Consider the following 27,389-nt stretch of genomic DNA (forward strand, 5'->3'; position numbering starts at 1 on the left):
TTTTTTAGTTTTTCTTTTTACCAGAGCAGTGCTCAGCTCTGGCTTATGGTAGTACAGGGGATTGATTTGTAGTCTCAGACATGAGAGTCTGCATAACCATTAAGCTATCTCCCCCGCTCTCTAGTTCTCTCCATGTGAACCTGGTTGAATACATGTCAGAGCAGGTGGGCTACCCAAACGAACTATTCTGCTGGTTCTCTCTTTTTTTTTTTTTTAAATATTTTTACTTATTTATTAAGGAGAAAGATAGGAAATAAGGGGAGAGAGAAAGAACCAGACATCACTCTGGTACGTGTGCTGCTGGAAATTGAACTCAAGACCTCATGTTTGAGATCACTTTTTTTTTTTTGGATTTATTACATATAAGTGATAGAGGTTCACATGAGACAGAGACAAGGCAGAGCACCATTGCAGTATATGCAGTGCTAGGCATGGAGCCTGGGACCTCAGATATGAAAGTTCAAGGGGGAGAGTTGTGTGGTAATGCAGCGGGTTAAGTGCATGTGGCGCTAAGCGCAAGGACCAGTGCAAGGATCCCAGCTCGAGCAGTGAAGCAGGACTGCAGGTGTCTATCTTTCTCTCCCCTTCTCTGTCTTCCCCTCCTGTCTCCATTTCTCTCTGTCCTATCCAACAACGATAACAACAATAAAAGAACAAGGGCAACAAAAAGGAATAAACAAAATTTTTATAATAAATATTTTTTTTAAAAAAAGATATTTCAGGGGGTGGCATGTCTGGTAGAGTAGGCACATTGCTGTGCTCAAGGACGCAGATTCAGACCCTCAGACTCTGCCTACAAGGGGGAAGTTTCACAAACAGTGAAGCAGAGTTTCAGGTATCTCTTTCTCCCTCTCTTGCTCACCCCTCCTCATCTTCCTATTTTTATATATAAAAAAGAGAAAGGGGGAGTCGGGCGGTAGTGCAGCGGGTTAAGCACAGGTGGCGCAAAGCGCAAGGACCAGCATAAGGATACCGGTTCAAGCACACACACACACACACACACACACACACACATCCGCTCCCACTTGCAGGGGAGTCTCTTCACAGGTGGTGAAGCAGGTCTGCAGGTGTTTATCTTTCTCTCCCCCTCTCTGTCTTCCCTTCCTCTCCCCATTTCTGTCTGTCCAACAACAACGGCATTAACAATAATAATAGCAAGAGCAACAAAAATGGGGGGGGGAAATAGCCTCCAGGAGCAGTGGATTCGCAGTGCCGGCACCGAGTCCTAGCAATAAGCCTGGAGGCAGAGAGAGAGAGAGGGGGAGAAAGAAAAGAGGGTCTGGCGGTCGCGCAGCGGGTTAAATGCACAGGATGCAAAGCGCAATGATCCACGTAAGGATTCCAGTTCAAGCCCTGGCTCCCCACCTGCGGGGGGGGGGGGGGGTCACTTCACTAGTGTTGAAGCAGGTCTGCAGGTGTCTGTCTTTCTATCCTCCTCTCTCAATTTTTCTCTGTCCTATCCAACAACAACATCAATGGCAACAACAAGGACAACAAAATGGGAAAAAATGGCCTCCAGGAGCAGTGGATTCATGGTGCAGGCACTGAGCCCCCAGCAATAACCCTGGAGGCGAAAGAAGGAGAGAGAGAGAGAAGGAGAGAAAGAAAGAAAGGAAGAAAGAAAGAAAGAAAGAGGGAGTCGGGAGGTAGCACAATGGGTTAAGGCAGGTGGCACAAAGAGCAAGGACGGGCAGAAGGATTCCGGTTGGAGCCCCTGGCTCCCCACCTACAGGGGGAGTTGCTTCACAGGCGGTGAAGCAGGTCTGCAGGTGTCTGTCTTTCTCTCTCCCTCTCTGTCTTCCCCTCCTCTCCATTTCTCTCTGTCCTGTCTAACAACGACAACAATGGTAACTAAAAAAAACAAGGGCAACAAAAGGAAAAATAAATATTAAAAAACAACAAAAAAAAAATTTTAATGAAAGAAAGAAAGAGAATAGTGGTCCAGGAAGTGGCACTGTAGACTCCAGATAAAAACAATGGCAACAACAACAAAAAAAAAGGGTGGAGGGGGAGGGGAAAAAAAGTATTGGACTGTCAAGCATGAAGTTCCGATTTCAATCTCTAGCAGCACATGTGCCAGAGTGGCTGGCTCTCTCTCATTTTTTTCTCATTTATAAAGAAAGTCACTTCTTTATAACCAGGGTTATTGTTGGGGCTCAGTGCCAGCACTTTGAATCCACCTCATGGTGGCCATTTTTTCCTATTTTCGTTTGTTTGTTTTGTTTAATTTTTATTAGATAGGACAGAGAAATTGAGAGAGGAAGGGAAAATACGGGAAGAGAGAGACACCTGCAGACCTGCTTCTCGACTTGTGACGTGTCCCCCCTGCAGGAGGAAAAATGGGGCTCAAACGCAGCCCTTACGCTTGGTAATATGTGTGATTAATCAGTTGTGCCATCACCCAGCCCAGTAAATAAATAAAATCTTAAAGAAAGGAGGAAAAGAATCAGGTGGTGGCACATCTGGTTGAGTGTACATGTTAGAATGTGCAAGGACCCGGGTTCAAGCCCCCGGTTCCCACCTGCAGGGGGAAAGCTTCATGAGTGGTAAAACAGGGCTGCCAGTGTCTCTGTCTCTGTCCTTCTCTATCACCCTCCCCTTCCCTCTTGATTTCTGGCTGTCTCTATCTAATAAATAAATAAAGGTAATAAAAATTTTAAAAAGGAGGAAAAAGAAGGTTCAGTACTCCCCCAATTAAGCTACTTCCCCAACCATGTATTTTGTTTTTGAAGATACCATCATTTCATTTTGTCACCAGGCTTATTACTGGGGTTTGGTGCCACCAATCCACTGTTCCCAGTTTTTTTTGTTTGGTTGGTTTTGTTTTTGAGTTTTCTTTTTCTAGTTTGTTTGTTTTTTAATCTTATTCTATTTTGATGAGAAAGACCTGGGTACTAGGGACTTTTCCTGAGACCTCAGAGCCTCAGACATCAGTCTTTTGCATAGCCATTACACTATCTTCTGGCCCTCCTTGGTTTTCTTTTCCTTTCTTTCTTTCTTTCTTTTTTTTTTTTTTTCTTTCCTTATGATAGAAGGTGAGAGACAGGAGAAGCACTTGTAGGTAAGTTCTGGAAGCTTGAACCCAGCCCTCCTGCATGGTAAAATGCGCTCTTTACAGGTTGGGACACCACCTAGCCTCAAGATTTAATTCTTTTATGACAGGGTGACTAGAGAGAGCACCTCTCTACCTTATGTGGTACTCTACCAAGTAAGCTACCTCCCTTCTTCTTCTAGCAAGTAAGCTACCTCCCTGGTCCCACAAAACACATTTGTGTTTTGGTTTGTTTCATATTATATTGTTTTTACCAGACCACCGCTCAGCTATGTCCAGTGGTGGTACTGAGGACTGAACCTGGAACTTTTGGTGCATCAGGCATGGGAGTCTTCTTGCATAACCATTGTGTTTTTGTTTGTTTGTTTGTTTTAGAGCTTTCCTTAGTTACTGGGTGAAGATGGCTTGGAGGGAGCTATAGAGTGAAGGCTGAAAACCTGTGTTTGTGGGGGGGGGGGGGGGGACTCCAGGAGAAGCACCGGACTGTAACCTGTGTGTTTGGTGGGGGCTTATAGTGAGGTCTCCACGCAATGGGAAACCGAGAGGAGGAGCAAATTTGGCAGGAATTGCCCCTTCCGATGTCCCTCTTAGGAATCCTCTGTCCTTTGCTTTTGTTCCCCAGAGATACCTTTTCCTGAGTGACCCACACTCTGGGTCCAGCTTCCCCGGACACCCTCTCCACTTACTTCCCCCTCACACACCCCCAACCCAAGGGGAAAAAAAAGTCTCTTCCAAGTTCCACTCTAAAGAAGCGGCTGACAATTTCAAACCGGCAACAACTGGTCTAAGGCATCTGAAACCTCCCTTCCCTGGAGCAAAGCAGAGAAAATCACCTCCCTCTCCCCCGGTGCAGACTTGGCGTGGGGGTGGGGCATTCCCGGTTCCTGCCTGCAGGACATGGCGTTGTTGGACTACTGCCATATTTTTCTCTGAAACATCGGGTCCCTGCTGGGTGTCGCCAGTCGCCGTGCTCAGTTTCCTATCAGGCAGTGACAGCGCGAGCCCAGGGAAAGGAGGCACCAGCGGAGGGATCGCGGCCAGGATGGGGAATAACAGAAGGCCACGGGAACCTAGAGTGGGCCCTAACCCACGCCGAAGCGTCGGTGAGGCAACCTGGAAACTGAGTGTGTGTTTTTCTAGCTGTGAAAGGGACAGAATACAATGGTTGAGCAAGAGACAGAACGTAGTGGTTGCGGCAGACTTTCATGCGGGAGGCACTGAAGTGCCAGGTTCAGCCTCTATCACCACCTTAAGTCAAGAAGTACTTCTCCAGTTAAAAAAGTGTCAGGAGCTGGGGAGATAGCTTAATGGTGGTGCAGAAAGGCTTTCATACCAGCTGCACCGAAAGGTCTCAGATTCAATCCCCAGCGCCACCATAAACAGAACTGAGTAGTGCTCTAGTTAAAAAAAAAAAAAAAATTAACCAGAGCACTGATCAGCTGGCTTATGGTGGTACAGGGGATTGAACCTGGGACTTCAGACTTCATGCCTCAGGCATGAGTCTCTTTACATAACCATTATGCTATCTACCCCGCCCAAAAATAAATATTTTTACCAGAGCACTGCTTAGCTCTGGCTTACAGTAGTGCTGGGAAATGAACCTGGGACCTCAGGGCCTCAGGTTCATTTTTTTTTTTTTACATAATCATTATACTATCTCCCCCGCCCAAAAACTAAATAATTTAAAAAGAGAGTTAAAAGATCCAGGGTGTGCTCAGTGGTAGAGTGTATGCTTCAAATGTCTGATGCCCTGGCACCCAAATAAATAGATAAGACAGCAACCTTTTTTAATACTCACTCCTGAGGCACCTGACACGGAATTAACGCAAAGACAACAGGCAAAATTACTGTGTTCATGGTGGTGGAGGCAACTTGAAACCATTTTAGGGAAACTGAAAGTGAGGCACAGAGGCAGAACCTCAAGGAGTAAATTGTGCACTGGCCCTCAAAGAGCTTTGTGGCAGGAAGGAAGGAGCCTGGACTTTGTCCCCGGGACAGTAAGGAGCCGAGAATGACTTTCCAGCAGTGGAGGGACTATCCTGAGTGCAGGGAGGGGGCGTCGGGAGGATGCAGGACCCAGACTACTAGAGAATACAGAGCAAAGGTCCAGAGGGCTGTGAAGGGGCGGGGCCAAGATCGCCCAGGCAACCGAAGCCGAGGGGATCTATTGGCTGATCTTCCGCCGTGTCAAGCTCCTCTCCGCAGCGCCCGCCCCCGGAACGCCAAGGGTGCGGCCTCCGCCCTTCTGGAAATATAGCTGGGGAGGATGTAGCTAGCTAGTCCTGCTCCTCGACAGAGAGTGTTATAATGAGGTCGCAAAGATCAATGCTGACAACCTTGGACCGAGGACGAGCAGAGTTGAAGGGAGTATTTTAAGGCCACCCTCCACCCTAGTACGAGGATCCTCCCCTTAGCGAGTCGGAATCCTTTAAATGGTCCTAGGAGCCCAAGAGGGGAGGGCGGGGCGGGCGTCTCCAGGCAACCCAGCGGTGGCTCCGCCCAGCCAATCCGTGCCCCGCAGCGGGCAAGTTTCCAGCCAATGGCAGCTCGCGCCTTGGCCCCGGGGCGGAGCTGCATGGGCCAGAAGCCAGATTAGGAGGCCCGGGGTAGACGAACAAGGTACCAACCCAGCCGGGAAAGGTGGCACCGCTGTGGACGTTTCGAGAGGCGATTGCAAACCTGGCAGCTGAGGTGAGGGGGTGGATGCCCTGCTTGGGTTCTGCTTCGGGTTGGGGAAAGCGGAGGCGCGCCCCCGAGATTTTGGAGGCGGGGTCTGGGTTTGGAGAGTTGGGAATGAGGGGACCCAGAGTAAGGCTGATGTTAGGAGCTTGGAGGGGCTCGAAGAGTGAGTTCGAGAAACCTGGACTGGAGGAGAAGTTTCTGGGGAGAAAGTTTGAAGCTGGAATTTGGGATGTTTGGAGAAACGGGAAAAAAACTTTTGGGACAGGGGATCTGGAGATGACGACAGTTTGGATCTCCCGAGCAGTTTGAGTTCAGGGCTCTGGTTTTCTGGTAAAGATGTGAGTCGTTGGGGCTAGAATCCCGGGCATTTGGAGATGTGAGAGAAACTAGGAACGAGGAGTCTTGGTCTTCCTGGTTGAGTAGCGGAAAATTGGCGTGCGGGAGAACCTTCCCCCGGTTCGGGTTTTGAAGCGGGATGGGGAGTTTGAAGGTGACGCGGAGAACCGTCTGGAAGACAGGGGAGTAGGAGGGCGGGGGTTGACGAAGGGAAGGTCTCGACTGAGCTGCCTTGTCCTCCGGACTGAGCGCATCAGAATGCACTTGTCTTTAAGTGATGTGTTGGGGGGAAGGAAACCTCTGATCCCAAGAGCAGTTTAAATAAAAGTGCAAAAGCTTTTCGGTGCGCAGGACTGGGTGAAAGCAGATTTAGAGCCGCAGTCAGGGTGGGGGAGGGGTGTTCTGGGCGGGGAGCTCAGACCCGCCGCCCCGGAGGCAGCGAAGGGCGGGGCTCGGCAGCCTCCCGGCAGCTGGATGTCCAGGTTCCCTTCCCCCACCCGTACCTAGGTCCTGTGCGCATGCTCGGAGGGAGGGTGGGGAAAGTCGTCCCTAAGCGTGCGGAGCCCTCTGGAGATTGTAGTGCAGGTTTAATAGCTGCGCCAGCGCCTGGAGGCTATTTGCCCACACTTCCCAGAAGGCCCTGAGCCAGATTGAGGCGTGCCTGCAGGAAGGACTCGTGAGCTAGGGGCGTGGCCTATAGAGAGCTCAATCTGGTTGGATGGGGCTGCGGTAGGCGGGGCTTGTCTTGAGTCTAGTTCTAACTAGTTTGCCAGTGGGGCGCGCTTTGGGGTAATCTGTAGGCGGCGGGCTCTTCACTGCTGCTGTTAGGAGCATTGCCAGTTAGCTCGAAAGAGGGCGTGAAATATTCTCCGTGAGGGTGGGGATATACAACTGTAGTGGCAGTGGTGCGAAACTATACATTGTGATCTTATAATCCGTAACAAGTAAATAATATTAAAATGTGGTACAGGAGGTTACACAGTGGATAAAACACAAGATTTTTTTTTTCCTTAGTGTCTTTCATTTGATAGAGACGGCCAGAAATTGAGAGGAAGAGGAAATAGAGAGCAACAAAGACACCTGCAGCCCTGCCTCACTTATGAAGCTTTCCCTCCCGTAGGGGACCTGGGGGCTTGAACCCAGATCCTTGGCTCATTGTAACTTGTGTGTCCAACCAGGTGCATCACCACCCGGCACCAAAGCACAGGACTGTAAAGCATGAGTGCGCAGTCCCCAGCAGCAATGTACCAGAGGGATGTCTAGTTCCTTCTCTCTCTCTCTCTGCGTATCTTCTTCATAAATAAAATTGTAAAAAAAAAAAAAAAAAACTTATGGGGGTGGGGGTATAGCATAATGGTTATGCAAAGAGACTCTCATGCCTGAGACTCCAAAGTCACGGGTTCAATCCCCACACCACCATAAGCCAGAGCAAAGCATTGCTGTGGTTAAAACAAAACAAAAAAAACCTCTTCTATAGAAGAGTCTCAGTAAATAGGATACCTAAGAGGTCTCTAGATAGCTCAAATAAAAACATTGAGGAAGTGGTCTGGGAGATGGCACAGTGGATAAAGCATTGGACTCTCAAGCATGAGGTTCTGAGTTCAATCCCTGGCACATGTACCAGAGTGATGTCTGGTTCTTCTTTCTCTCTCCTATCTTTCTCATTAGTAAATAAATGTTTTTAAAAAGAGAGATTAAAATCTAGAGTTGGGGAGCCCAAGTTTAAAAATTTTGAGAAAAATGACTTTTTTTTTCCTTTTCCTCAAAGCACCACGCTGCTCCGGCTCATGGTGGTGCAAGGTATTGAACCTGGGACTTTGGAGCCTCAGGCACAAGAGTTTCTTCAGATAACTATTATTTACGCTCTTGTTTAAAAAACCAAATCCCCACCTACACAGGGAAGCTTCAGAAGTAGTAAAGCAGTGCTGCAGGTGTCTGTCTGTCGCCCCTTTCCCTCTTAATTACTTTCTACCCTATCACATAGAAAGAAAAAGAAATAAAACTGTTACTGGGGAGACCAAATAATCTTATGCAAAAGACTTTAATGCCTGAGGCACTAAGCTCCCAAGTTCTGTTCCCAGTTCTGTCACCATAAACCCAAATTGAGTAATGTGTGTGTGTATGATCTTCCATTAAAAATAAGTGAGATATTGTGGTCTGGGAGGTGTAGCAGTGGATAAAACATTGGACTCTAAAGCATGAGATCCCGAGTTCGATCCCCGGCAGCACACGTACCACAGTGATGTCTGGTTTTTTCTCTCTCCTATCAAAATATAAAATAAATGAGATATTAAAAAATAATCCTTGTGTTCATCATTTGTTGAATAGAGGGCCCTTGTGTGTATTACAGATGAGATCTTAACAGATGGTAAAAGTTTGCATTCCCCATTTTACAGATGAGAAAACTGAGGCCCAGAGAGGTGATGTTACATCACTTCCTGAGATCACACAGCTGAGCAGTGTCGGAGGCAGAACTCAAACCCAGGATTCCCTCCTTGTGTTCCAGGTCTCTATACTCCACACCTGTCTTTATCTGACACTTTTGAACAAATTGGTATTATAGAAAGTAATTTTAGGGGCCAGGGATAGATAGCATAATGGTTATGCAAAGGGACTCTCATGCCTGAGGCTCCAAAGTCCCAGGTTCAGTTCTGCACCATCATAAACCTGAGCTGAGCAATGCTCTGGTGAAAGGAAGGAGGGGAAGGAAAGAAAATGGAGTCTTTTGGTGAATTCACTGTTGAAGGGATTCAAACCCAGCTATGTCTAAGTCAAGCTTTCCCTCCTTAGCCATGTGTGATTCACAAGACCTCTATTGTGTAAATGAGAAAACTAGCACAGGTCACCCAGCAACAGGCAGATGATGGGGAGGGCAACTGGTTCTTCCACATCTGACTTGCCCCTCTTCTCTCCACAGGGCATCATGGTTGGGGGCTTAAAGAGGAAACACTCAGATTTGGAGGAGGAAGAGAAAGATGAGAATTGGGACTGGAGCCCTTCAGGCCTGCGGAGTTACCAGCAAGCCCTGCTGCAAATCTCCCTAGACAAAGTCCAGCAGGGCCTGGGCCCCCGAGCCCCCAGCCTCCGGAGGCATGTCCTCATCCACAACACCCTCCAGCAGCTCCAGGCGGCGCTCTGCCTGACTCCTGCGCCAGTCCTGCCCCCCGAGCCCCTCTTCCTGGGTGAGGAGGACTTCTCTCTGTCGACCACCATTGGCTCTATCCTCAGGGAGCTAGACACCTCCATGGATGAGACGGAGCCCCCTCCGAATCCAGTGGCTCCCCCAGCACCCCCAAATGAAGTGCTGCCCCAGCCTGATCCGGTCTTCCTGGAAGCCCTGAGCTCCCGGTACCTGGGGGATTCAGGTCTGGACGACTTCTTTCTAGACATTGACACCTCAGCTGTGGAGAAGGAGCCAGTGCAGACCGCACCCGAGCCTCCCTCTCACAACCTCTTCTGCACCCCAGGATCCTGGGAGTGGAATGAACTAGATCACATCATGGAAATCATTCTAGGGTCCTAAAACTTTGATGGAAGTCAGGGGAGGGGAGGGGTGTCTCTCTAAGCAGTGACTCCAGCCCCCCTTTCCTCCTCCCATTTCAGGGTTCCACAAACTGTTGTGCATGTGTGTGTGTCTGGTTACCACAACCTTCTGTGAAGGTGGGTCTTCCTGAATTAATTTATCGGTTCCGAATGCCTTAACAAGACTCTTGTGGGAATCCAGTTTCCCACTTCCACATTTCTGCCTTTCCCTCCAGTTCCCGCTTCCCCTTGTGACCACTGGGGCCTCAGGGAAGATAAAACTGGGCCTGTCAAAAGGATGGCAGGGATGTGCTGCCTGTTGCCATGGAAACCTAGGCTCTCCCTCTTCTACCTCCAGGCAGTAGGAGGGGCTGGCCTCCTCCCCGCTCCCAGGCTGAACCCCTCCTCTTTGGCAAGACCCCAGTCCCAGTAGCCTCCTGTTCATAGCCAGGCCGGACCACGTGCAATAGGGTGGAAACCAAACTGCTCCAAGTCACGTTATTTAAAAAAGACAGGTTTTATGGTGTCCTGTATTTTATTTTGGTTGGTTTTTTTTGTTGTTGTTGTTGTTGTTGGATCATTTGTAATTTCTTTTTTAAATAAAAATAGTTTGGAAAGGGTCATGTTGCCTAAAGTCTCCAGGTGTCAGTGGGAGGGACCTGGTAAATTAACCCCTAGATACTGCCACCCCTTCCCTGTCAGATACATCACTGAAAATGACTGCTGCTGAGGATTCAGAGAGCACTTTCTACACAAGCTTATTTGATAAAGTGCTTTTGCCCTCAGGTTTATGGAAACATACTATGACTATATTTTACAGAGGAAGAGTCTGAGATACAAAGAAGGTAAGTTACTTGCTTGCGGTCACAGAGCAGGATTAACTAAATCAAGCAGCTCAGCCTCAAATTCATTCTACCTACAAGGCCTTGTTCTTCACTGGTAGGTTCCTTTGCTTCCTGGTGAGTTTCAGATACCCCAACCACCTTGTTGGAAGAAAAATGAAGGAGGCCAGGTGGTGACGCACCCAGTTAAGCACTCATAGTATGAAGCACAAATAAAGGGGTTGGTGGTGGTGGGGTGGGTGTTGGCATACCTGGCTGAGAACACATGTTACAATATGCAAGGACCCAGGTTAGAGCCCTGGGTCCCCATCTGCAAGGAGAAAGTTTGGCAAGTGGTGAAGCAGTGCTCAGGTGTCTCTCCCTCCTTTTTTTTTTTTTTAATAATTTTAATACAGTTTAAGCATAAAAATATGGAATGCTTCATGAAGCCGCATGATATCCTTCCGCAGGGGGCATGCTAATCTCTGTATCATTACAATTTTAATAGTATATGTGCTGCTGAAGTAAGCACTGTCTACCTCCACCTTCCCTCTTTCTGGCTGTCTATCCAATAAGTAAATGAACAATAAAAAAAAAAAGTTGTTTGTTTTTAAAAAATGAAGAAACTTAGTTCAGTTATTACCTGTCAAACTACAGGATTCTTTAGGACATTTCAATTGTAGAAATGTAGACCCAAAGGAAAAGAGGTAAGGGTCCCCAAACACTGCTGATGCTCTAAGTTGATCTTAGGAGGAGGTTGTTGGTTAGGAGCAAGAGACCAGGACAGTATAGTGTTTATGCAAAAATACTTCATGCTTGAGGTACCAAAGGTCCCAGGTCAATCCCTCCCAATGCCACATCAGCCAGAGCTGAGCAGTGCTCTGGTTAAAAGGGAAAAAGAGGCAGAGAACTGGCTAAAGTTGTGGTCCTAACTGCTCATTTGAGAGAAGGGAGGTCAGGGAAGATGGACAAGCAAAAGACCATGGAAGACACAGCAGGTAAGTTCACTTAGCATTAAGGACTTTTCTGGAAAGGAGGAACCACCCCTGGGCATAGTCCTTAGGTAGAGAAAGTGATATTTTCAGGTGCTTTCTGGCTCCAGACCAGATTCTTGTTAGCACAGAGAGAAATGGAGAGAGGAAGGGAAGACAGAGAGGGGGAGAGAAAGACAGACACCTGCAGACCTGCTTCACTACCTGTGAAGTGACTCCCCTGCAAGTGGAGAGCTGGGGGCTCAAACCAGGGTCCTTGCACTTCACGCCACGTGTGCTTAACCCGCTGTACTACTGCCCAACTCTGCTTCATATACATATATATATATATATATAATTTTTATTATCTTTTTTTGTTGGAAAGAGTCAGAAATTGAAAAGAAAGGAGATAGGGAAAAAGAGAGACACCTGCAGCCCTGCTTCACTACTTGTGAAGTTTCCCCCTGCAGGTGGGGGACTGGGGGCTTGAACCTGGGTTCTTGTGCACTGTAGTGTGTGCACTCAACTAGGTCTGCCACTGCTGGCTCCAATCCAGTGCTTTATCCACTGTACTACTTCCCGGACCACTCCACACCAGATTCTAACCAAGGAGTATTGCATCTATCTTGAAAACTGGTATAACTTCACAATAATTTGTGTTTTTTAATAGAGAGATACCAGGGGCCTAGATGGCGATGCAATCAATGAACTGCACATATTACTGTGTAAAGACCACGGTTCAAGCACTCCTCCATCCCCACCTGGAGGGAGGAATCTTCATGAGCAGTGGAACAATACTGCAAGTGTCTCTCCCACTTTCCTGCTCAGTTTCTGTCTCTATCCAAAAAAAGAAAAATGGTCCCAGGGAGTGGTGGATTCATTATGAAGGCAGCTACAGTAACCCTGGTGGCAATAAAATAGAGTGCCAGATCAGGCCCTGGGATCAAATCTGGAATGCTCTGCCTTTGAGCCACCTTTCTGACCCTTAGGCAAACTTAATAGGTGGGTAGGGGTGAGGGGAAGGTGGTCAGGAGAATTGCAATGTAATGCCCACTGGAGCACATCTCCCAACTAATTAAATCAGAATGATTTCTCTTGGGGGGGGGGACTTTTGCTAAGACCAGATAATCCTGCTCTACACTATCTTTTCTTTCTTTTTTCTTTTTTTCTTTTTCTCTTTTTTTTTTTTTTTTTTGCCTCCAGGGTTATTGCTGGGGCTCAGTGACTGCACTACAAATCCACTGCTCTTGGAAGCCATTTTTTTCCTTTCGTTGCCCTTGTTGTCTATTGTTGTTGTTGTTAATATTATTGTTGTTGTTGTTGGATAGGACAGAGAGAAATTGAGAGAGGAAAGGAAGATAGAGAGGGGGAAAGAGGGAGTTGGGCGGTGGCGCAGCGGCCTAAGTGCTTGTGGGGCAAAGCACAAGGATCCCAGTTCGAGCCCCCGGCTCCCCACCTGCAGGGGGGTCACTTCACAATCGGTGAAGCAGGTCTGCAGGTGTCTTGTCTTTCTCTGCCCCTCTCTGTCTTTCCCTACTCTCTCCATTTCTCTCTGTCCTACCCAACAAGAATGACATCAAGAACAACAATAATAACTACAACAATAAAAAAACAAGGGCAACAAAAGGGAAAATAAATAAATATTAAAAAAAGAAGAGGGGGAAAGAAAGACACCTGCAGACCTACTTCACCGCCTGTGAAGCGACTCCTCTGCATGTGGGGAGCCCAGGGCTAGAACCAGGGTCCTTATGCTGGTCGTTGCACTGGTCATTGCACTTTGCGCCCAACCCGCTGCGCTACCGTGCAGCCCCCCTTTCTTTCTTTTTTTTTTCTTTGAGGCTGGGGCTCAGTGCCTGCACTACAAATCCACTGCTCCTTGCGGCCATTCCCCTCCACCCCTCCATTTTACTGGATATAAAGAGAGAGAAATTGAGAGAGGAGCAAGAGATAGGGAAAGACAGATAGGTGTAGACCTGCTTCACTACTTGTGAAGCATCCCCCTCCACAGGTGGGGAACAGGGGCTCAAAACCAGATCTTTGAGCAGATACTAGCACTTAAATGGTACACCACCACCCAACTCCCTACACTTTCCTAATTTATTTATTTTTAAAAAATATTTATTCCCTTTTGTTGCCCTTGTTTTTTTATTGTTGTAGTTATTATTGTTGTCGTTGTTGGATAAGACAGAGAGAAATGGAGAGAGGAGGGGAAGACAAAGAGGGGGAGAGAAAGACAGACACCTGCAGACCTGCTTCACCAATTTTGAAGCAATTCCCCTGTAGGTGGGGAGCCAGCTCATATCCTTACACAGGGTCCTAGCTCTTTGCGCCACATGTGCTTAACCTACTGAGATACCTCCCAACTCCCACACTTTCCTAATTTAATTTCCTACTCTCCCCCCTTGCTCACTCAATTCCAGATACAGTTGTCTCTCTTGACCCTAAGTTCATTCCCACACCAGGACCTTTGCACTTTCCAGTGGTCACTTAGCCAAATGGTCTCTACTCAAAGAGATCTTTCTTCTTCCTACTTAGCTCAGCATTCGCCCACTTATGGCCACCCCATCACTTTTTTTTGTTTGTTTTTAATTGTCACCTGGGTTATTGCTGGGGCTAAATGCCTGCATCATTCTATCATTCTTGGTCTCTTTCATTCCTCATTTTTTCTTTTTCTAATGTTTTTGTTAGAGGATGAGATATAGGGAAAGAGGACAGACACCTGCAACACTTCACCATTCATAAAACTTCCCCATATAGTTGGGGATTCAGGATTTGAACCCTGGTCCTCTAGCATGAAAACATGTGCTCTACTGGGTATGCCACCACCCAGTCTCACCCTATTGCATTTTTTTCTGTTCACTTTTTTTTTCTTGTCCATTTGTATTCCATGAGAGAGAGTGCCCCTAGAATTGTCCTGGCATGTATGGGGCGAGGGATTGAACCCAGGGCCTTCTGAGAATTTTTAAATTTATTCATGAGAAAGATAGGGGAGAGAGAGAAAGAACCAGATATCACTCTGTTACATGTGCCACCAGGGATTGAACTCAAGACCTCATGCTTGAGAATCCAGTGCTTTATCCACTGCACCACCTCCCAGACCACTTTTTTTTCTTTTTAACCTTACTGAGATAACTAGCATTTTTACCTACCCATTTTCCAAATTAACATATATATTCAGGAGCAAAAAGTGAAATGAAAACCGAATGTAACAAAGTTATTAAATAAAGAAAAGCCAAGTGAGTGAAGTATCACAGGGGCCCTAAATTATTTATTACCTGTATATGGTCAGCCTTCAGGTCTGCTGGAAATCCTGAGAAGGAGGACTTGTAGCTGTGCCCCCCCCCCCCCCCCAGTGCCTAGAACTACAACTGGCACAGGTGGATGCTCAAAAAAGTACATGTTGTTGGTGATGAAAAACTGAACTCCCCACAGAGTGCTGACCTGGTGTAGTGGCTCAGCACATGAGCTCTGAGGCAGACAGAGCTTCAGGTTCAAGCCTCTCTTCTCACCAGAAGCCAGTAGTCCAACCCTATGAGGAAAACAAATAAACAAACAAAAAACTCAGCACCCCTGGGGCCCAGCAGTGCTGCACCTGGTTGACTACACATATTGCAGTGGGCAAGGACCTGGGTTCAGATCCCTGATCTGCTTTTGTTGAGGGAAGCTACTTGAGTGGTGAAATGGTGTTACAGCTGTCTTATTTCCCGTCTGTCTCCCTCTTCCCTCTCAATTTCTCTCTGTCTCTATCCAAAAATAAGTAGATAAATATTATTTTTACTGCCACCAGGGTTATCGATGGGGTTTGGTGTCACTGGGACTAAAAACCCATCACTCCTGGTGGCTAATTTTTAAATTTTTTATTTTATTTGATAGGACAAAGAGCAATTAAAAGGGGACTGAGTGGTGAGAGAGAGAAAGACCTGCAGACCTGCTTCACTACTCAGGAAGTGTCTGCCTTGAAGGTGGGAAGCAGGGGCTCAAACCTGGATCCTAACACATGGTAATGAGTGTGCTCAACTGGGTGCACCATTGTCCAGCCCAAAAGGGGGAGTAGATAGCATAATGGTTATGAAAGAGACTTTTGTGCCTAAGGCTCCGAAGTCCCAGGTTCAAGCCTCCATACCACCATAAACCAGAGGTGAACAGTACTTCTGGTTAAAAAAAAAAAAAGCCTTGAACTCCCCACCAACTCTCCTCCCCCCACCAGATCTCACTTCCCCCACACTCCTTCACACTGCTGTTTTTTTTTCTGCTGTTTTTCAAACACACTAGGTACCAATGTCAAGAGCTGAGTAAGAAGGCTGGGGAGACAGCATAATGGTTCTGCCTGAGGCTCTGAGGTCCCATATTCAATCTCCAGCGCCACTAGAAGCCAGAGCTAAGCAGTGCTCTGGTGTTGCTCTGTGTCTTTCTCTCTGTATTTCATAAATAAATACATAAATAAATAAATAGGGGGCTGGGCAGTAGCACAGCAGGATAAGCACACATGGGGCAAAGCACACAGACCGTCATAAGAATCCCAGTTCACAACAACAAGGGGTACAAAATGGGAAAAATGGCCTCCAGGAATGGTGGATTCGTAGTGCAGACACCGAGCCCCAGCAATAACCCTGGAGGCAAAAAGAAAAAAATAAAATCTTGGTTCCCCACCTGCAGGGGGTCGTTTCACAAGGGGTGTGCAGGTATATATATCTGTCTCTCCCTCTCTCTGTCTTCCCCTCCTTTCCTGATTTCTCTCTGTCCTATCTAATAACAATAACAACAACAATAACAACTATAACAAGGGCAACAAAAAGGGAAAAATAGCCTCTAGGAGCAGTGGATGCGTAGTACAGGCACCAAGCCCCAGTGATAACCCTGGAGGCAATACATAAATAAATAAATAAACAAACAAACAAACTGAGTATGACCTCCCTCACTGAGGTATTCTGGTGCTCAGTATGTCACAGGGAGCAGGGCAGTGCCAGTGTTCACCAAGGGTTTGGTCATTTCTCCAGTGAATCAAGGGCCCACCGTGAGCCTGACTTTCTTCAAGGATTAGGAATGAAGCACTCACTTCCTGTTCTCAGAAAGCATTTGACTCAAGGAAGCAGGTTGAAACACACATACACAAAGTGAGGCAAATGTCATCTGTCAGGTAGGGGAATCAAATGAGAGCCTGTGGGGGTAGAGGGGGTTGTGCTGTATAGATTAGGTGGCTGGAGGAGGCCTGGCCTGGCTGCCAAATTGGCATTTAAATATAGACCTGCAGGAGGTAAAGATTGGGCCCAGAGAGTCTGATAGTTCAGAGCAGCATTGGAGCTTTCAGGGACCATAAGAAGGCTTGGTTTGGATAAAGCATCGGATTCTCAAGCATGAGGTCTTGAGTTCAATCCCTGGCAGCACATGTACCAGAGTGATGTCTGGCTCTTTCTCTCTCCTCCTATGTTTCTCATTAATAAATAAATAAAACATTAAAAAAAAAAGGCTTGGTTTGGCTGGAGAGGACTAGGAGATAAAGTGAAAGAGTCAAGGGGAACAAATTGCCAAGGTCTTGTGAGAGTCCTTCTGGAGAACTTGTTACTCTACACAAAAAGGAAGGCTTGGGGGAGGTGTTGAACAGAGAAGGGAGGAAACTTTTTCTTTACTTTTGGAGTGAACCCACAAATGTACAATTATTGGGTAGCTCCTCCAAGTTTAATGTATTTTTTTTTTCCTCCAGGGTTATTGCTGGGCTCGGTGCCTGCACCATGAATCCACCACTCGTGGAGGCCCCTTTTCCCCCTTTTTGTTGCCCTAGTTGTTGCAGCCTCTTTGCGGTTATTATTGCCATTGTTGACGTTGCTTTGTTGTTGGGTAGGACAGAGAGAAATGGAGAGAGGAGGGGAAGAGAGAGGGGAGAGAAAGATAGACACCTGCAGACCTGCTTCACCGCCCGTGAAGTTTAATGTATTTTTTAAAAATATTTTACTTATTTATTAATGAGAAAGATAGGAAGAGAAAGAGAGAGAAAGAACCAGACATCACTCTGGTACATGTGTTGCTGGGAATTGAACTCCAGACCTCATGCTTGAGAATCCAATGCTTTATCCATTGCACCATCTCCCAAACCACCAATGCCAGTAATTTATTTCTTTTTCTCTTCCTCTCTTTCTTTCTTCCTTTTTTTTTTTTTTTTTTGTTGTTGTTGTTTTGTTTTGGTGAGGGGAGAGAGTAAGGAAACAGGAAACAGACTTCCATGCCTGAGGCACCAAAGGTCCCCAGTTCACCACCACAAGCCAGAACTGAACAGTGCTCTGGAAAAAAAAAAAAAAAGAACAAAAAACTCAGATGTAAAAATTGATTTATTTCCACAGATGAGAATTATTCTAGTAAAAAGAGGGTGTGTGTGTGTCTTTTTTGCATAACCAGTGAGATACCTCTTGGCCCAGTTCAGTGTATTTTTAAGACATTTATTTATGGACTGAGCAGTGGCACACCTGGTTGAACACATATGTTATCATGCATAAGTAGCCAGGTTCAATCCCTCTCTCTCCACCTATAGAGGAAGAGCCTCAGGAAAGGAGTGCTGCAGGTCTCTTCCTCTCTCTCTCTATTTATTTTGATTGGACAGAGAGAAACTAAGAGGGAGAAGGGAGATAGAAGGGAAGAGAGGTGGCGTCAAGGGTTAAGCGCACGTGGCACAAAGCGCAAGGACGGGGTGAGGATCCTGGTTCAATCCCCCGGCTCCCCACCTACAGGGAGGTCACTTCACAAGTGGTGAATCAGGTCTGCAGGTGTCTATCTTTCTCTCCCCCTGTCTCCCCTCCTCTCTCGATTTCTCTCTGTCCTATCCAACAGCAGCAGCAGCAGCAATGACAACAATAATAACAGAAAAAGAGAAACAGCACCCCTCCCCCTTCTTGCACACAGGAAATGGCTGTGAGCAAAAAAAATAATAATAACGAAAATAAGGGTAACAACAAGGGCAACAAAAAGGGAGAAATGGTCTCCAGGAGCAGTGGATTCGTAGTGCAGGCACCAAGCCCCAACAATAACCATGGAGGCAAAAAAAAAAAAAGAAGAAGAAGAAAAAGAAGGGAAGAGAGAAAGCAACACTGCTTCACCAGTAGCAAAGCTTCTCCGCCGGCAGAAGGGGGCCGGAAGCTTGAACTTGGATCCTTGCACGTTGTGATGTGTACAACTTGGATCCTTGCACGTTGTGATGTGTACCATTAACCAAATATAGCACCACCCAATCCCCTACCCCAGCATCTTTTCATAAACAGGCACATTGGAGGCCTGCATTGAGTGGAACCCCTAATTTCCAGACAAATTGAAACAGCGAGAGGCTTAGCTCTTGCCTGACTGCCAGGTTGTAGAACTGTCCGGAGAACTGGAAGGGCGGCCCTGCAGAGGGAACTGTGTCCCCAGGGCAAAGTCCACCTTCCCCCAACCAGCCTTCATCCAGAGATAAGGGAGTGGCCGGGTCTATGGGCGTGGCCTTATAAGGCCCCGCCCACAGACGCGCCCCCTCCTGCGCGGGCCGGCTCGCCGGGTACCTGGAGCCTGTGGGGCGCCTCCTCGCTCCCCAGAGGGCGGGTGGGGCGGCGGGCGGCTCCCCCTCGACCCCGCCCTCTCTCCCCAGCTGGCGGAGGCTCCTCCTCCCGCCTACCTCGCCTGGTGGCCTCGCTCGGGTTTCATTTCCCCCGGCCTCGTCTCTCCCCTCTCCCTTCCCCCATCCCCAGCTCTTTGAATTCCTGACTTCTATACTTTTAGGTTTCCAAAGTCACCTCCTCAGGGAGGCATTCCAGGAAGCCCCTGGCTACAGGCATGACTACCCAGGCCTCAACCTCTATTAGTTGCCCTGCGTCTTTTTTTTTTTTAACCAGAAATGTCTCCTGGCAGAAATAATTTAGCCCAAGTTCCAATTGGGTGGCCCCAGCTGAGCTTGGCCTTAGGCCCCCTGCCCAGAGCTGAGCAGGTGAAATAGGAGAGGGCAGAAGGAGTACACCTGAGCCCTCAGAGCTGGGAGATGATGTCGCAGGTCACACTGCAGGTAAGACCTGCACCATCAAGTTATACATTCAAGAAACTTAACTTTTTAAAAATATTTTATTTGTTTATTTCATTATTGAATAGAGACCGAAAAATTGAGAGTGGAGGGGAAACTAGAGAGGGAGAGAGATACCTACAGCCCTGCTTCACCACCTGTGAAGCTTTCCCTCTGCTGGTGGGGACCCTGGGGCTTGAATCCCGGTCCTTGCCCACTAACATTTGCGCTCAATCAAGTGCGCTACCTCCCAACCCCTCCCCCTTTTATTTTCTTTCATCTCTCTATTTCTTTTCTTTCTTTGCAGAGAGAGAGTGAAAGAGATCGCAGCAGTGAGGCTTCCTTCAGCACAATGTGAACTGGGCTCCAATCTGGATATGACACATGGCAAAGTAGTGCCCTATCCAAATGGGCTATTTCACAGTCTCTTTCGATAACTTGGGCTTCTTCTTCTCCTCCTCCATCTCCATCTCGTTCTTTGCTGCAAAACCAAGATTTACTTCAAAGTATTATCACTTTCTTTTTTTAAAAAATATTTATTTATTTATTCCCCTTTTTTGCCCTTGTTGGTATTATCACTTTCTAACAAACCTGTGACAGCTGACAAGGAGACCCACAATTACTACCGGGCACTAAAGCTCTGACATCTCAAACACTCGGCTATGACAAAAACCAGGCTCGGACTGAAGTCTAGCTTCAATATTGGCTTCTTTAATGATTCAAGAATTTTTCCATGCCATCCTCTTATTAATATAGAGAATCTCTAGAGCCCTCACTGATGTCCAAAGAGAGGTACAAACTCTATCTGGTAGGTTTTGGAACATGGGGGGGGGGGAGTAAGGTGGGGTAAAGACTCCAGGGACTTTATACAGCCCCCCTTGCCTTTGGTTAGCTCTGCCATATCACCTTGTTTCCAGTCTCTCTGTCTCTCTCTCCCTCTGCCTCTCTCTCTCTCCCTCTCTTTCTCTCTCTCTCCCTCTCTTTCTCTCTCTTGCCTCCAGGATTATCGCTGCGGCTTGGTGCCTGCACTACCAATCCATTGCTCCTGGCGGCCATTTTTTTCCCACTGATGTTGTAATTGCTGCTGTTGTTGTTGGATAGGACAGAGAGAAATTGAGAGAGGAGGGGGAGAGAAAGACACTTGCAGACCTGCTTCACTACTTACGAACCACCCTACAGGTGGGGAGCCGGGGGTTCAAACCGGCTCTTTGCATGAGTCCTTGCGCTTCACACTGAGTGTGCTTAACCCTCTTTGCTACCGCCCAGCCCCCTTCAGTCTCCTTTTAAGACACTGCCACCAGACAGGCGAAATACTGGATTGTTGGAAAAGTCAACAAATAATAAACAACCCTTGTTTGTCATTGTTATTATTGTTGTTGTTGTTGCTGCTGCCATTGTTGTTGGATAGGACATAGAGAAATGGAGAGGGGGGGATAGAAAGTCACCTGCAGACCTGCTTCACCGATTGTGAAGCGACCCCCTGGAGGTGGAGGCTGGGGGCTTGAACCGGAATTATTGTGCGGGTCCTTGTGCTTTGCACAATTTGCTCTTAACCAGCTGCACTACCGCCCGGCCCCTAAAAAATATATTTAAGAAAAGAATCATAGATGGGGGAGGTGGCTAAATGGCAGACCATAAAAGTTTTAAATGTGGGGTCCTGGGTTCGATCCCTAGCACCACATATACCAAAATGTGCTCTGCTCCTCTCTCAGTCTCTTTCTGTAATATACAATTTTTAAAAATTATATCATTAGGGTCTGGACAGTGGTACACTTGGCTAAGCACATATAGTGCTAAGAAACCAGGCCCAAGTCCCAGGTCTCCAACTGCATGGGGGGAAGCTTCAGAAGTTGTGAAACAGTGCTGCAGGTGTCTCTATCTCCTCCTCTCTCAATTTCCCTCTGTATCTACCATAAATAAGTAAAAAAAAAATTAAAGTCTATCCTCTAGTATCTATCCTATATTCATATTCATTTTTTTTAAACCAGAGCACAGCTCAGCTCTGGCTTATGGTAGTGCTGGGGACTGAACCTGGGTCATCAGGAGTCTCAGGCATGAAACTCATTTGCATTATCATTATGCTGTCTTCCCAGACACCCCCCCCCCCATTTAATGTTGTGAGGTTTGGAACTGAGCATTTATCCAAGCTCACACATCCAGTGAGGGGTTAACATCTGAACTCAGGGCTATCTGGCCTAGACTGCAGACCGGTTGGGGGTGGGTGTGTAAGAAGCTCAGTTACCAGATTTGGCAGGTGCACGGAGGACGTGGGGTGTAAGAGGCAACCATCTCAGGCGGGGGTATAATGGTTATGCAAAGAGACTCTCATGCCTGAGGCTCCAAAATCCCAGGTTCAACCCCCTCCCCTCCCCCGCTCCCCTCCTCGCACCACCAGAAGCCAGAGCTGAGCAGTGTTCTGGTAAAAAAAGAAAAAAAAAAAAGGGGCAACCATCTCTCTCCGCTGGGGTGCCACACTGCAAGCAGACAACCCACTTTCCGCCCCTCCACACGCAGCCTCACAGGCATGCGCCCTGGGCGCAACCTCCGCGCCCTCTGAGCCAGTCCCCCGAGGACCCCGCCCATCACCATCAAGGACCAATGAATGCTCGGGGGCGTGACTTCACGGGAGTGGGCGGTAACTAAGAGGAGTCAGGAGCCCCGAGTCGTGTTCCCAAGTCAGAACAGCGCCTTGCGATCCAAGGCTTAGGTTGCTGTGGGAGAGTCTGCGAATAAGCGATGCTGCCACCGCCGCTTCCTGATTGGCTGCGGTTGGCTCTCTCTTCGTTCTGATTGGCAGCTGGCAAGCCGGGTATGTAAATGATGGGAAGGGGGTCTGGGGAGACCCAGGGGGACCGCGGCTCGGTGCTTTAGTTGGTCAGTTCGATCCCACGGTCCGGCAGGTGCGCGCCGGTACTGTCCCCGAGCGAAACGCGCGGGCCTCTACGTGCCGCCCGCCCTGGCCGGGCCGGGTGAATCACGCCGCGGCCCGAGAGGGGGGCGGAGGCGCCGGCTCCCTGGCTCCGGCTGCGTGACTCACCCGCCTCCCCCGCCGCCGCCTCCACTGCCTTCCGGAAGGGAGAGGAGGCCGGCAGGGCACAACAGCCCACTGGGGATCCTAGCGCCCCAGGCAGCTGGCAGGAATGACTGCCAGGGCACTGGCGGTGTAGACAGCCCAGGGGTCTAAGGGGTCGGGGTTCCCGGAGTGGGGGGAAACCCACTGGCCTGGCACCGCTAGGGGGCGCTTTGACCGGCGGGGGTAAAGTAAGGGAGAGGGGGTGATTGAATTCCTTTGGTTTAGGGCCTTCACCCAAGGCGGCTAGGATCCGGTTTTGAGCACTAAGCTTAAGCTCTTGCTGGGCAGGGACCAGAAGACAGGACTTATGCAGGTTGCTGGGCTAAATAAATAAATAAATAAATAATCAAGTGTCCAGAACTCCAGAGGACACTTCCCTCCCCAAGTCCTGATAAGTGTGGGTTTTGAAACTTCTCTGAGTTCCCTCCGAGAGCATCAGGATTTCCCCCGCTAGCTCTGTCCTCTCTGTCCTGCAAATCAGTCCCAAATCGACTGATTTCTTTCCATGCCCACTACTAGCTCCTTATTCTCTCAGTTAGCACCGTCGGTGGACCCATAGAATGCAGAAGCTTCCAAATGGATCATAAACCAGCACAGACACACTCTACTCTCCAGCTCTGTCTTCCTTGAAGTAACTTAGGTGTGGGGGTGGGTGAGAATCTTCTAGAAAACGAATCAATTTACAACACCACTCTCCTCCTCCCTACTCAGAACCCTTCAATGACTTGCCCACAAAGTCCAGATTCCTTGCTGCTTCTGTCTAATCAAATCCTCCCTACCGCTGCCACCACTACCACCTGGACTCACACCTCACTGATATTTCAGCTCAGACTCATCCACCCCCCCCCCCCACGATTTTATGTATCTATACTGTTCTTTCTTTCTGGAATACTTTTCCTCCTGTTTTTTCCAAGGTTGAGCCCTCCCATTTGAGGGCTCAGTTCAAATGCCACTTCTTTCCAGGAGTCTTTCCTGACTGCTCTCTGGAACCTTTCAATACTTTCCTAGTGGGCTATCTGTACAATTCCTGTATTTGTTTACTTATGGTCTAGTGCGTGGTCGACATTCACTAAGATTACCTTAAACTATGTGAAGTAACTGCCTTCATAAGGTCAAAAAGTAATTGGCCATTGAACATTTCACATGATTCAGTGGAGAAGTAGTAGTAGTTGTTATTTAAGACTGTTTATGGGAGGGGGCAAGCAGGGGCATACCCAGCTAGGTGCACATAGTGTGAAGCACAAGGACCCACTCAAGTATCCCCATCTGAACCCCCGGCCCCTCACTTGCAGGGGTGACACTTCACAAGTGGTGAAGCAGGTCTGCAACTGTCTTTCTCTCCCTCTCTATCTCCTGTTCCTCTCTCAATTTCTCTCTGTCCAATCCAATAAAAAGGAAAAAATGGCCACCAGGAGCAGTAGATTTGTGCGGGCACTGAGCTCCGGTGATAACCCTGGAGGGAAAAAAAAAAGATTTCTGGGTGGTGGAGATAGCATAAAGGTTATGCAAAGAGACTCTTGTGCCTGAGGCTCCAAAGTCCCAGGTTCAACCCCCTGTACCACCACCATAAGCCAGAGCTAAGCAGTGTTCTGGTTAAAAAAATTAATTAATTAATTAATTTAAAAAATAGAGTGTGTGTGTGTGTGATCTGGGAGGTGGTGCAGTGGATAAAGCATTAGCCTTTCAAGCATGAGGTCTTGAGTTCAGTCCCCGGCAGCAAATATAGCAGAGATGTCTGGTTCTTTTTCTCTCCTACCTTTCTCATCAATCAATCAATAAAATCTTTTATGCAAAAAACTTTCGTGCCTGAGGCTCCAAAGTCCCAGGTTCAATCTCCCACACCACCATAAGACAGAGCTGATCAGTGCTCTGGGGGGATAAATAAATAAGAGTGCTTACTAATAAGAGTCAGTACGATGGCGGCTGGGAAAGTAATGCAGCTGACAGAACACTGGACTACCCTGCCTGAGATTCCTTCCCAATTCAACCCCCAGTGACGCGTGTACTGCAGTGGTGCTCTAAATTGTCTCTCTCCCTGTTTCATGTGAAACTCTCATATGTAATAAATCAAACTTTTTTTAAAAGTAATTACTTACTATGTGCCAGGTGCCATTTCAAGTTTGTTTGTTTGTATATTATCTCATATACTCCATAAAGACAATTCTGTGAAGGAGCTGTTATTGTCCTTCACATCTTAAACACTTCCTTAAGAAAGCCTGGATCTGGGCCCCAGAGGTGGAATAGTGGAGAAAGCAATGGGCTTTAAAGCATGAGGTCCTGAGTTCAATCCCCAGCATTACATGTGCCAGAGTAATGGGTCTGGTTTGTTATCTCTCATATATAAATCTTCTTAAAAATAATTTTATTTATTTTTTAAATGTATTTATTCCCTTTTGTTGCCCTTGTTGTTTTATTGTTGTCGTTGTTGTTGTTGGATAGGACAGAGAGAAATGGAGAGAGATGGGGAAGACAGAGAGGGGGAAAGATAGTCACCTGCAGCTCTGCTTCGCCACACATGAAGCTTTTCCCCTGTGGGTGGAGACCAAGGGCTTGAACCTGGGTCTTTGCATACTGTAATGTGTCCGCTTGACCAGGTGTGCCATTGCCTGGCTCCCCTAAATAAATAAATCTTTAATGGAATGCCTTGGGGGCAGGTGGTAGCGCAAGGACTCAAGTTCAAGTCCATGGTACCCACCTGTTGCGGGAAGTAAGTAAGTCTATAAAGGAATGCCTTGGTTTAGAGAGGTTAAGCAAATTGCCTGGAATCATACAAACAGCAGTTATCAGAGCCTGGGTTGGAGCTTAATTTTGCCTTTCCCTGACCGACTCCTCCCTCCTCACAGATGATGCTGAGCAAAGGCCTGAAGCGCAAGCGGGAGGAGGAGCAGCAGGAGGAGACGCAAGGCCTGGAAGTCAACACTTGGTGGGCAGATCCGGGCCACCCCTCTTCAGTCGCTGAGGCCCCACCTGTCGTGGCTTCCAGTTCCCTGTTTGACCTCTCGGTACTCAAGCTCCACCACAGCTTGCGGCAGAGTGAGCCAGACCTTCGGCACCTGGTGCTGGTGGTGAACACGCTTCGGCGCATCCAGGCTTCCATGGCGCCTGCCCCAGCCCTGCCCTCCATGCCCAGCCCACCCGCAGTCCCGGATGTGGCTGACAGCCCTCTAGTCAGCTCAGACACCGGCCTTTCAGACTCCATCGCTAGCCTCCTAGAGGACCTCAGTCACATTGAGGGCCTGAGCCAGGCCCCCCAGCCCCTGGCAGATGAGGGGCCACTTGGACGTCCTGTGGGGGCAGCCTCCTCTGGCATGGGAGCCTTGGACCTGCTAAGCCCCGCTGCTGGCTGCCTGCTGGACGATGGGCTGGAGGGCCTGTTTGAGGACATTGACACCTCCATGTATGACAGTGAACTTTGGGCCCCAGCCTCGGAGAGCCTCAAACCAAGCCCTGAAGCTGAGCCCAGCAAGGAGGAAGCTCCAGAGCTGGACGAGGCTGAGCTAGACTACCTCATGGACGTGCTGGTGGGCACACAGGCACTGGAACGGCCCCCTGGGCCGGGACGCTGACCCCTCAGTGCTGGGGGGGTTGTCTGGCACTCAAACTGAGCCTGGTGGCTGGCCAGCTCTTCCCCCGAAAGGACCCAGCTCACTGTCTTGTAGATAGGGGCTTTGGAGAGAGAGAATCTGGCCCTGGCCAACTTTACCTCCCTCCTAGGGGGCTGAAGGAGTGGGAGGGGCATCTGGGATCTGCCCTCATGATAGAATGGCAGGGCCTGGTGGTTGGAATGAGATTGGACCAGACCCTGAGGTCAGCATCTGGGATATATCCCTTCCCTGATGTGGGAAGAGACCCCACTACCACCACCACCGATACTACCACCAACCAGGTTTTTGAAATTAAAGCTCATTCTGGGAAGTCTTGCTGTCTATGTGCTTCTTTGTGTCTGGGCTAAAACGTGTGTGGAGGGGGAGATAGTCACATCTAATATTCATCGAACTCCAAGGACCTTGTACTGAAGGCAGGCCTCTGAGTATGCAGCAAGATCCTGAGATTTGGGAAGAACCCATAAATTGGGCACTGCTTTACCCATTTTATAGATCAGAGCACCAAGGCTTCAAGAAAATTTTCACCCCTTAAAGAGATGGGCTTCATTCTAGAACATCAGGACCTATGAGTACATATAATACTGATGGCTGAGGAGGAATCCAGGGCCTCAAATATATATATATATATATTCCTTGCCTGGAGTTGAGGACCAGGGAACTGGGAGCAAAGGGCAATTTTCAGGGATCTCAGAGATTGTCAGGGGTGCCTGACTTTGCAAGTATGAGACTGAGTTCTATATCCCTGCAAGCTCCCTCCACACACCACCCCCCAAGAAATGACTGAGCTTTCAGAAAAAGTCTGAAATAAAAGCACGAAACTAGAGTCTCAAAGAAGAGTCCTCTCTGGGAGTCGGGCTGTAGCGCAGCGGGTTAAGCGCAGGTGGCGCAAAGCACAAGGACCGGCATAAGGATCCCGGTTCGAACCCGGCTCCCCACCTGCAGGGGAGTGGCTTCACAGGCAGTGAAGCAGGTCTGCAGGTGTCTATCTTTCTCTCCTCCTCTCTGTCTTCCCCTCCTCTCTCCATTTCTCTCTGTCCTATCCAACAATGACAACAACAATAATAACTACAACAAGGGCAACAAAAGGGAATAAATAAAATTATTATTATTTTTTTTTTAAAAAGAAGAGTCCTCTCTAAGCAGCATTGAGTGTCAGTTCTCTGGGGGAAATAGGTAAAGAAACAGAGACTCAGGCTGGGGAGATAGCATAATGGTTATGCAAAGAGACACTCACACCTGAGGTTCCAAGGTCCTAGGTTCAACCCCAGTACCACCTTAAGCCAGAGCTGAGTAGTGCTCTGGTCTCTCTATCTCTC

General features: G+C 48.2%; 2 protein-coding genes and 1 non-coding gene across 5 annotated transcripts; 2 read left to right on the forward strand and 1 right to left on the reverse strand.

Moving 5' to 3' along the window:
* The first annotated feature begins 5,340 nt into the window (after window positions 1–5,340).
* Window positions 5,341–10,213, forward strand: SERTAD3 (SERTA domain containing 3). 3 transcript variants are annotated; one of them, XM_007536715.3, is made up of 3 exons: window positions 5,341–5,768; window positions 8,491–8,576; window positions 8,988–10,213. In XM_007536715.3, exons 1-3 carry the CDS (start codon window positions 5,756–5,758, stop codon window positions 9,591–9,593), a joined length of 705 nt encoding a protein of 234 aa, XP_007536777.3. In that variant the 5' UTR covers window positions 5,341–5,755; the 3' UTR covers window positions 9,594–10,213. The 3 variants fall into 3 exon arrangements, with proteins under 3 accessions (XP_007536777.3, XP_060041934.1, XP_016049595.1); XM_060185951.1 differs by having other exon boundaries at window positions 5,341–5,743; window positions 7,085–8,576; XM_016194109.2 differs by lacking the exon at window positions 8,491–8,576 and having other exon boundaries at window positions 5,345–5,743.
* Window positions 10,214–10,838: 625 nt separating this feature from the next.
* Window positions 10,839–10,945, reverse strand: LOC132537288 (U6 spliceosomal RNA). Its single transcript, XR_009548747.1, has one exon. It is a non-coding gene; the product is annotated as a U6 spliceosomal RNA (small nuclear RNA).
* An 11,094-nt stretch (window positions 10,946–22,039) lies between these two features.
* Window positions 22,040–26,383, forward strand: SERTAD1 (SERTA domain containing 1). The gene is made up of 2 exons (XM_007536714.3): window positions 22,040–22,204; window positions 25,312–26,383. The coding sequence occupies exon 2, from the start codon at window positions 25,312–25,314 to the stop codon at window positions 26,032–26,034; it is 723 nt and encodes a 240-aa protein (XP_007536776.2). The 5' UTR covers window positions 22,040–22,204; the 3' UTR covers window positions 26,035–26,383.
* The last annotated feature ends 1,006 nt before the right edge of the window (window positions 26,384–27,389 follow it).

The sequence above is a fragment of the Erinaceus europaeus genome, chromosome 2 (genome assembly GCF_950295315.1).
Source record: "Erinaceus europaeus chromosome 2, mEriEur2.1, whole genome shotgun sequence".
Lineage (NCBI taxonomy): Eukaryota > Metazoa > Chordata > Mammalia > Eulipotyphla > Erinaceidae > Erinaceus > Erinaceus europaeus.